Here is a 10,483-nt window from a genome sequence, read left to right as displayed (position 1 = left end):
TCTCCTGCCTCAGCCTCCCGAGTAGCTGGGACTACAGGCGCCCGCCACCACACCCGGCTAATTTTTTGTATTTTTAGTAGAGACAGGGTTTCACCATGTTAGCCAGGATGGTCTTGACCTCCTCACCTCGTGATTCCACCCACCTTGGCCTCCCAAAGTGCTGGAATTACAGGCATGAGCCACCGCGCCCGGCCCCATTCTAGCATGTTTTAAGTGAAATGCTCTATTCTTAGAATTCTTCAAGATAACACAAAACCTCATTTCCTAAAAGCCGTTTCATTTTGTACCCTCTGTATTGTTCTGACAGCTGTGTGCTCTCCCTCTTGCAGAGCAACCGGCTGACCAAGATCGAGGGTCTGCAGAACCTGGTGAACCTGCGGGAGCTGTACCTTAGCCACAATGGCATCGAGGTCATTGAGGGCCTGGAGAACAATGTAAGACACCCACTGTCTGTCTGGGGCTGTGTGGGCGGTGGGCACCAGGCGGGCAGGCACCTGGCCAGCCAGCACACACTGGCCTCTTGGGCCAGTGTCAGGAAGATGCCCTGCCTCTGGAGGTTTATCAGAAAGACCTTCCCATCCTAAAAACTAAGGGACCCCTCCTTACACCGAAAAGCGCAGGAGCTGTGTGTGCCTGTCGGCCCTCTGCCCTGAGTGTGCCTTGAAGGGTTGACGCTTTATGTGGAATTTCAGCACAGGCTTCCATAGGCTCCCTCAGTGGGGCAGCATCCACTGCACACCCACCGTCACTGCAGGCATTTTGCAGGATTTGAAAAAAAAAAAACCCAACCTGCTCATAAAGGGCCCTGTATGAGGGTGACTGGCACTCCTCTAGGCCACTGACCTGCCCATGGCCCCACTGGCCTCAGCCCCTACTTTCCAGCCCACAGAGAGCACAGGACCAGCTCTCAGTCCCAGCCCCCTCCTCCTCTTACAGTATGAACAGCTTCCTCCCCCATTCCGCACTGCCTGCTGTCTACACCTGTCCATGCTCCTCCCACCCTCCCTGGCCCTTCTCACTCAGGTGCAGGACAGCCTCACATACTGAGTGGAAGTGTGCTCACAGAGCCCCCACCCTCCTCAGCTGCCTCCAGCTCACCCTACTCTGCCCCAGTGCAGTGTTCAAGACAAATAAAAGACTTTTTCTCATTCAATTTTACTTGTTTTTTTCTGTTTTGTTAAATTGCCATCAAATATAACCAGATTGGTCTGTAAACATAGTGTTTCAATCTCATTAGGCCTTTGTGCCTCAACCCCAGGGCCTAGTTGGCATCAGTAAATTTCACCAACACCTGCATAAAATTTTGGAAAAATTCACATTTGCCTGTGGAAAGTTTAGTCACCTTCCTTTGACTTTGCACTGAAATTAAAAGTTTATAAAACTAGCATGCAAACCAAGTGTTCACCTGTGTGATTTAGAGACATACCTGCAGTGGAATGGCGCTGAGGACTGTGTGGCAGGGGCTGGGGTTGGGGCTGGGCGGGTTGCGCAGCAGGGAGCCCATGCTCAAGGGAGCCCTGGTGCCCTCCTGCACCCTGGCCTCCCCGAGCCAAGGCCCCACAGTCACCACCAAGCGTCCACCAGGAGACAGACAATCTGCAGCACAGTTCAAATAAGCAGCCAGTCCCAGGAAAACTGGAAAGAAGTATAACTCAGAATTTTACCAGTGGAAGTGCTACACTGTGATCTTGGTTAACCACCAGATTATTCTTGGGCCTTTGAAACAAAACAGAAAAAAAAAAAAAAAAAATGCTTGTATTAAAGGTAATGACGTTATTGTAATCTTCATCGTGATCAAATGTAACAGTCTTTCCTCTGCCATTTTTTTCAACTAAAGATCAGACAAATATTTTCTCCTAAGTTTTGTTTCTTAATTTATCTGGAATTTATTTTTATGGTGGGAAATAACGTAAATGTAGTTTTGTCCCAGATGGGAATTTAGATGACGCCCCCCAACCCAGTGTCTCATGACTCCTGTCTCGTTCTGCAGTGTCTCCTCCAGCTCGGGGCTCTCCTGTTGGTCTAGAATATGTTTGCAGTGGTCCCTGACAGGTGTCATTTCTGTGGCGTTGTGTCATGCCCTTTGGTGTGCCTGCTCTCCTCACCCTGTTCCGTTCTTTTTTTCTATTTCTTAAGCAGTTCTTACTAGTTTGCTTTGGATGAGTTTTCACAACATTGTCCAACTCCCCTAGAAAAACGTGAAATAGTGTTGAGTGCATACCTGGATCACTGAACTCAGAGATGTGGGACCGATTCTGACAGCCAGAGCCCACCACCAACTCTGCCCCTCGTGCTGAGCCTTAGTACTTGGACCTCACGAGGCTCAAATCCTGCGTGTGTTCCAGGCCACTTTCATTTTGCCAGTTTCTGGGCTTGCATACCAGATGACCATGAGCATCTCAGAACGGTGCAGAGTGTGGGGGAGAGCTGCTGTCTGCTAGAGAGGCCTGTTCCAGCCCCACCGCCAGGCGATGTGTTGTTGGATTGCCCACAGTCGCGTCCTCTGCAACATTTTCCTGCAGTCCTTTTGCTCTGAACCTGCCCCACTGAGCTCCTCTCTCGCACATTGTGGAGCCTGATACTCTGTGAGCAGACCTGACCAGGGCACCAAGATGGGGTGGTTTGAAGGCACCTCCTAGGTAGCATGCCATGCATAGCCTGCTGGAGAGTGGCATCAGACTTGACACGCACAGCTGGTGCCAGCTGGCGTGCTGGGTGCCAAGGCAGCAAGGGTGGCATAGCCAGAGAAGCTCCCAGGCCACAGCCATAGTGCTTTCGAATTGGGCAAGCTACTGGCTGGGTACGTTTCGAGGAGATGGGGGGAGGAGTGTCTGCTTTTGAGACATTTTTTAACTTTCCCTTAAAACTTGGAAGGCTTTGGAATTGGAATACCAAAAATGCAGTAGAAAACCAAGGAAGGGACTAGGAGGGAGCAGAGCGTGAGGGCAGAGAAGGGAATGAACTTTGTCAGAGGTTCTCGGACAGCTTGTAAACATTTTCGTTTTGATGAAAAACAAAAGTATTACCCAGGCTTAGATAATGTGTATTGGAAAGTGAGTAACTGATGTGCATTTTCAAAGTAAAAGATCCTAAAAACACACTTTTGTCTCCCGGTGGGGGCACACACCCTGCAGCAGGTGCTCAGCAGGCCCAGCACCCAGTCCTCAGCACGGGTCTTTTCTCTGCACTCATGCTCCTGGCAGCCTCTTCCGAGACAAGAGTTTAGACATGGGATCCGAGAGTCCTGCCTTTCCCACTGCTACTATGCACGTGGGCAGATTCTTAGCCCCACTGAGCCCCAAGTTCCTCATCCCTAAATGAAAGGAGGAACTTTGTTTTGAAGATTACTTGGTCGTACATTTCCTTGTGATGAGCACTAAGTAAATGTGACTACAATTGTCAGCCTTTCTTCAGAGCGTCAGGGGGTTACTTGGTTCTTCCTGGGACCATCAGTCTCACCAGGGGCCTCAATGGACAGGGATCTGAGAGCACTGGGCTTGGAGTCTGACACAGTCTCAAATTCCAGTGATCAGGAGAGCTCAAGGAGGTAGCTGGGCAGGCTCTGATGGAAACACTGTCCCAGGGAGGGCTGCAGGAAGCAGGCAGGTCTCGTCACCCTCCATAGCATGCCCTTATCCTGTGAGGGCAGAGAGGGTAGTGCACCTGCAGCCCTAAGGTCAGCACTTGACACTGCCTGTGTGGTCATGCAAATCACGTTGGTCAGAGGTAATCCAGGAAACATTTTATTTCCTTTTAGAACAAACTCACGATGTTGGACATTGCATCAAATAGAATCAAAAAGATTGAAAATATCAGCCATCTAACAGAGCTGCAAGAATTCTGGGTAAGTTTAATATACGCTGGGGTTGATGACACTTCGACTAAACTGGTCTCGCTGATTAAAATGTCGTATGAGTGAATACGAGAATCTCCTGTAAGCCTTCCTGCTGAGTGGCTCCGTCCCGCCATGAGATTGGGGTGGGTGCCTTTGTAGACTTGTGTTGGTTGTTGTCTGTGCTCCTCAGAGCATGAGCCACAGATCAGCAGCCTTGACATAGCTTGTAAGAAATGCAAAATCCTGGGCCCCACCATAGCCCAGATGCAAACTGAGTCAAAATCTTTGCTTTACAAGACTCCAGGTGATTGCAGTACACACAGAGGTTGGAGAAGCCCTGATCTAGGTATGGGTAGAACCTAAAATTGTCATTTGACCAGATGGTTTCCAAACCTCAGCAGAGAGGCAGACACATTCCCTGCAGCTATATTCCAGCACCACAAAAGGAAATGTTGGATGGGTTTCTGCAGTTAGCCATCTTGGAATTTGCCTTGTATTTGTCTCGTCACAGGTATGGTTTCAGGAGTAGCGTTGTGGTGTCAGCAGGAAGAGAAACAGAATATAATAAATTTTTGCACTTCCTCTAAACGGGTTGGGAAATGATCCCCGAGTTGAAGTCTTCAGTATTAGGATTCCCTTGGAGAATTCTCCTAAGGCTTATTGCCTTTCCCCTAGCATGTGGCCCCTGCAGAGATTATGGCACAGGTGTCACCCTGTGATGCTGTGAATGTAGTAGTGTCCTCAGATACATTCAGTCTAATCCAGGATTCATGCAGAGTGTAAGGCATCATTCTTCCTTGTCTCTCCTCTAGCTGTGCTGCTGACCCTGCTTATGTCCTGTGCGTTCTCTTTTCCCCATCTTAAAGGGTCATCCAAGTTTCCCTAGAACACAGATGGCCTGCTGCAAATGTTCCTTGCCCCTTATTGGTGGCATTGGGTCTTGAGTAGTGTCATGATGTGATACCAGAGCATGTCTGGGAAGATGCGAGTCAGAATTTGGCAGGTGATAAAGATGTCCCAGGCCACGGGGAGCCTCAGTGAGTCCAGGTGGGTCTATGTGCAGCCCACCCTTGAAGGAAGGTGTGGCTGGTGGGAGGCTGGTTGGATCAGCTCATAGGGAGCTGGCAAAGAAGCCAGGGAACCACACAAAGAAACCAAACAACAGGAATAAGGAGTCCAGAGACAGAGGACCTAGGTAATAGGGAAAGGGCACCTGGCAAAAAATTAGGGAGCAGGTTTGGGAAATGAGCTGATACGGAAGCAATGTTCCTGAAGCTTACAATTCCTTCTGCATGCCCTGCCGAGGAACAGAGCATGGGGCACACAGTACTGAGACCACAGGCAGGGGCCAACCTGGGCACCACAGCTAGCAGGGAGGCAGGCAGGCTGGTGATCCATCACTAGGGGCCAGATAGTGCCTGACCCTGTGACACAGAAGAATCCTGTTCCTTAGACCACCAAAAATAGTAAAAAAAAAAAAAAAAAAAAAAAAAGCAAGAATTCGCACAGTACTTTATAGTGCCCATACCTCTTTCCATTCTGATCCAATTATCACAGCAATCATGTGGATAAGATCATATTACCCCATTTTACAGGTAAAGAATTGCATTCCAGGAAGGAAAGCTGCAGACCAGGAACTCTCAAACTCAGTTCCATGCTCATATCACATTTGAGATGCACATCATTAGTCTCTAAGGCAGAAATAGAAAACCAGTCTTAAAGTTTCTTACAACCCAAATACTATGTTTGTTGATTTTTCTCCCTACTTGTTCTGATTACTGAGAGGAGAATGTTGAAACCTTCCAATTATAATTGGCAGTGGATCCATTTCTCCGTTCAGTTCTATCAGTTTTTGTTTCTTGTATTTTGAAAGTCTGTTATCAGGTGCATACATATTTAGGATTGAGGATTTCTTGATGAATTGATCCATTTATCATGTGAAATGTTCTTCTTTATTGCTGTCCTCTTTATCCTTGTCCTGGAAGTATATCTTGTCTGTTATTAACATAGCCACTTCATCTGTCTTATGATTAGCGCTCTCATGGAATCTTTCTCCATCCATTTACTCTTAACCTGTGCCTTTATAATTAAAATGTGTTTTTTGTAAAAAGTATATAACTAGGTCTTGCTTTCTTGTCCAGTCTGACAATCTCTGCCTATAAGTGGTGTGTTTAGACTGCTTACATTTAATATAATTACATTTAATTACATTTTGTGAAATGGTTGAGTTTAAGTCTATCATCTTAGTATTTGCTTTTTATTTGTCTCATCTATTCTTTGTTTACTCTTTCCTGCCTACTTTTTGGAGTGAGATTTTTTTTTTAATTTTTGGCAGTCTATTTTAACTCTATTATTGGCTTATTTGCTATACCTCTGTACTAATGTTTTCTTGTTGCTTGTTTGAAGGGAGGGTTGTTTTAGTGATTAGAATTTAAAAATGGATTTTTAATTTATCACCATCTGTATATTTTACATTTAAATATCTTATGATCCCCATGATACCTTATCTTTTAAAGAAATTTAAAAATGGCTCATGCCTGTAATTCTAGCACTTTGGGAGGCCGAGGTGGGTGGATCACCTGAGATCAGGAGTTTGAGACCAGCCTGGCCAACATGGTCTGTCTCTACTAAAAATATAAAACTTAGCTGGGCACGGTGGCACATGCTGTAGTCCCAGCCACTCGGGGGCTGAGGCAGGACCATCACTTGAACCCAGGAAGTGGAGAGGGCAATGAGCCAAGATCGCGCCGCTGCACTCCAGGCTGGGCAAAAAAGCAAAACTCCATCTCAAAAAAAAAAAAAAAGAAATTTAAAAACAAGAAAATTCACTTATTTTACCATTTCTGGCATTGTTGATTCTTTTGTGTGGATCTCAGTTTCCACTTGGTATTTCCCTTCCACCTGAAGAATTCTGTTTTTTTGTCGTTGTGTATTCTGCAGTAAACCAATCCTTCAGCTTTTATTTGTTTGAAAAATCTATTTAATTTGCCTGCGTTTTTGAAGTTTAATATTATGGATACACAATTCTAGCTTGACAGGTTTTTTTTTTTTTTTTTCCTTTTTAAGCACATTAAATACTTTATTCCTTCATCCTCTAGTTTGCATTATTTCTCCTTTATAAAATTTTTATTCTTTTAAAAATATTTTTTTAAAATAAATAGAGATGGGGCCGGACGTGGTGGCTCACGCCTGTAATCCCACCACTTTGGAAGGCCGAGGCAGGTGGATCACCTCAGGTCAGGAGTTTGAGACCAACCTGACCAACATGGCGAAACCCTGTTTCAACTAAAAATACAAAAATTAGCTGGGTGTGGTGGCACGTACCTGTAGTTCCAGCTACGGGGGAGGCTGAGACAGGAGAATCGCTTGAATCCAGGAGGCAGAGGTTGCTGTGAGCCAGGATGGTGCCGCTGTAGTCCAACCTGGGCAGCAGAGTAACACTCTGTCTCAAAAAAAAAAAAAAAGGGCGGGATCGTGCCATGTTGCCCAGGCTGGTCTCGAACTCCTGGGCTCAGACAGTCCTCCTGCCTCAGCCTCTTAAAGGGCTGAGAGTACAGGTGTGATCCACCACACATGGCCCTGGTTTGCATTATTTCTAATAAGTCAGCAGTCATTTTTATCATCTGTTTTCCTCTGGCTGCTTTTTAAATGGTCTTTTTAATCATTCTTACTTTGTTTTGTTTTTTGCAACTTGAATAGAATGTGCCATGGTGTAGTTTATTTTCTTGGATGTGTTAGGGTTCACTGGATCTGTGAATTTATGGTTTTCATCAAATGTGGAAAGCTTCTGGAAATTATTTTCTCTGAAACAGTTCCTGCCCCTGCTCCCCGACCCCCGTTTCTCTCTGAAAACCCAGTTTTGCATGTTCCTCTGGTGCTAGGGAGGCCCCGAGGCCATTTCCTCCACCCAGCTCCACCCCTTGGGCTTTCATCTTGCTGTGCTTGTTTGTATAATTTCTGTTGTTAAATCTTCAGATCATGATCTTTTCATCTGTAGTGTCCTATCTGCTGTTAAGCCCATGTCATGAATTTTTTATTTCAGATGTTGTATTTTTCTCAACTCTAAAAGAACATTTAGCTTTTTTTTTTTTTTTTGGGGGGGGTAGATTATTTTTCTCTCTTCATTAGATTTGTGTTTTCCTTTAAGTCCTTCCTTCTTCACGCCTTGTAATTTTTTATTAGATCCTGGGCTTTATGGTGTTCAATTGTTGAACGTCGAACTTATGTTGTTTTCCTTCAAAACATATTGGACTTTTTCTGACAGGCAATTAAGTTACAGCTTGATCCTTTTGAGGCTTGTTTTTAAGCTTTATTAGAGCACATCTAAATAGTCTACCCCGTAAGATTAATCTAGCGCTGTTTTGAAGCTGTGGCCCTCCTGGGATCTGTAGTGAAAATCCTGGGTATTTAAGTTCTCTCCACTGTGGTTGGTGGGAACACAAACATGGAGCTGCTGTGGGTGAGCTCTGGGCATTCTGCAGCTCGGGACTCCCTAGTCGTTCTTCGACCAGCCTTTAGCTTTTCACGCTGCCTAGCACAGCTTCATCTTCGGTCCAGGATTCAGGAGGACACCATGTGGATTTCTGGAGGCTTTTTCCCTACATAGCTCACTCCTATCTATGCATTCCAGCTCCCTTTGCCTCCCCAAACTACAATCACCATCTCAACTCGCTGTGGCCACCAAGCTCTGCTTGGCTTCCGCCTCCTTGTGGTCCTGAAAGTTCCTCCAGGCAGAAGGCCAGGCAGAAGGCCAGGATGACCACACCGCCCACCTCATTTGTTTCCTGTCTCTCAAGAATCAATGTTCTGTGTTGCTTGTTGTCCAATGTATAAAAACAATTATTTCATATATTCCATCCTATTTGCCTATTTTCTTTCTCTTTTTTTTTTTTTTTTTTTTTTTTTTTTTGAGACAGAGTCTCGCTCTGTCCCCCAGGCTGGAGTGCAGTAGAACTATCTCACTGCAAGCTCCGCCTCCCGGGTTCGCTGCCTCAGTCTCCTGACTAGCTGGGACTACAAGTGCCCGCCACCATGCCCGGCTAAGTTTTTGTGTATTTTAATAGAGACGGGGTTTCACCGTGTTAGCCAAGACAATCTCAATCTCCTGACCTCATGATCCGCCTGCCTCGGCCTCCCAAAGTGCTGGGATTACAGGCGTGAGTCACTGTGCCTGGCCTATTCTATCCTATTTTCTAGTAGCTTGTGACAAAGGCAGGAGCCCAGCACCAGCTATTCTGTCATGGCTTGAAACAGAAGTCCTACTTATTTATTTTACTTTTGTGTCTGTCTCCCGCACTGTAGAATATAAACCTCATAAGGGCAGGAAAATTTGTGTTTGGTTTACTTTGTTTTCCCTCCCAATTTCTTTATTGTGGTAAAACATGCATAAAATAAAACTTACCAACTTAACCATGTTTAAGTGTACAGTAAGTGGTATTCAGCACATTCATAATGGTGCACAGCCATCACCACCATCCATCTCCAGGACTCTTTTCATCTTATAAAACTGAAACTCTGTGCCCATTAAAAAATAACTCCCTATTTTCCCCTTCCCAGACTTTGACAATGACCGTTCTACTTTCTGTCTCTATGAATTTGATTACAAACCTCATATCACTGGAATCATGCAGTATTTACTTTTGTGACTGGCTTACTTCACTCAGCATATTGACCTGAAGATTCATCCATTCTGTAGCGTGTGTCAGAATTGCCTTTCTTTTTAAGGACAAATAATATTCTGCTGTATGAATATTGTTTTGTTCACTCTTGTCTTACCAGCATCTGGAATAGTGCCTGATACATTTCTTTTTTGAGACAGGGTCTCATTCTGTCACCGAAGCTGGAGTGCAGTAACGTGATCATGGCTCACTGAAGCCTTGACCTCCTGAGTTCAAGTGATTCTCCCACCTCAGCCTCCCGAGTAGCTGGGACTGCAGGTGTGCACCCGTAAACCTGGCTACATTTGTGGGTTTTTTTTTTTGACATGGAGTTTTGCTCTTGTCACCCAGGCTGCAGTGCAATGATGCAATCTCACTGCAACCTCCGCTTCCCACGTTCAAATGATTATCCTGCCTCAGCCTCCTGAGTAGCTGGGATTACAGGTGCACACCACCACGCCTGGCTAATTTTTGTATTTTTAGCAGAGATGGGGTTTCACCATGTTGGCCAGGCTGGTCTCAAACTCCTCACCTCAGGTAATCAGCCCACCTCGGCCTCCCAAAGTGCTGGGACTACAGGAGTGAGCTACCACGTCTGGACCATTTTTAAATTTTTTGTAGAGACAGGGTCTCACTGTGGTGTCCAAGCTGGTCTCAAACTCCTGAGCTCAAGCAGTCCTCCTTCCTGGTCCTCCCAAAGTACTGGGATTACAGGTGTGAGCCACCATGCCCAACCAATGCCCAAAACATATTTGAATGAACAGAAGGAACATAGAAAAGGCTGGCCAACTGGGTGGAGGCCAGCTACAGATAACATTGGAAAATATGTTACCCACATGTGTCAGATGCAGGGCTAACATTCTTACATTAAAAACCGCTCACACAGAGGTACCAGTTGAAAACTAGGGGTATTCATAGAGTAAGAAGTAACAGTTACTTATAAATACATAAAGCATTTCCTATCTCTCTTTTTTTTTTTTTTTTTTTTTTT

The 10,483-nt window shown here is 45.5% G+C and overlaps 1 protein-coding gene across 5 annotated transcripts in view; it reads left to right on the top strand.

The window, feature by feature from the left end:
• The window catches only part of PPP1R7 (protein phosphatase 1, regulatory subunit 7), a 47,676-nt gene that overhangs the window by 15,896 nt on the left and 21,297 nt on the right, over positions 1–10,483 (top strand). For 2 of the 5 annotated variants that reach the window (XM_011996382.1, XM_011996384.1), the window contains 2 exons: positions 330–434; positions 3,758–3,844. In XM_011996382.1, the coding sequence (XP_011851772.1) occupies positions 330–434; positions 3,758–3,844 (192 nt within the window). Of the gene's footprint in view, positions 1–329; positions 435–1,023; positions 1,154–3,757; positions 3,845–8,898; positions 8,974–10,483 lie in introns of those variants that run through there. The other 3 variants (XM_011996386.1, XM_011996385.1, XM_011996383.1) reach the window with 2 other exon arrangements.

The sequence above is a fragment of the Mandrillus leucophaeus genome, unplaced genomic scaffold, assembly GCF_000951045.1.
Source record: "Mandrillus leucophaeus isolate KB7577 unplaced genomic scaffold, Mleu.le_1.0 Scaffold510, whole genome shotgun sequence".
NCBI classification, from domain to species: Eukaryota; Metazoa; Chordata; class Mammalia; order Primates; family Cercopithecidae; genus Mandrillus; species Mandrillus leucophaeus.
The sequence above is the reverse complement of the archived record's forward strand: the minus strand, read 5'-3'. Positions and strand labels throughout refer to the sequence as shown.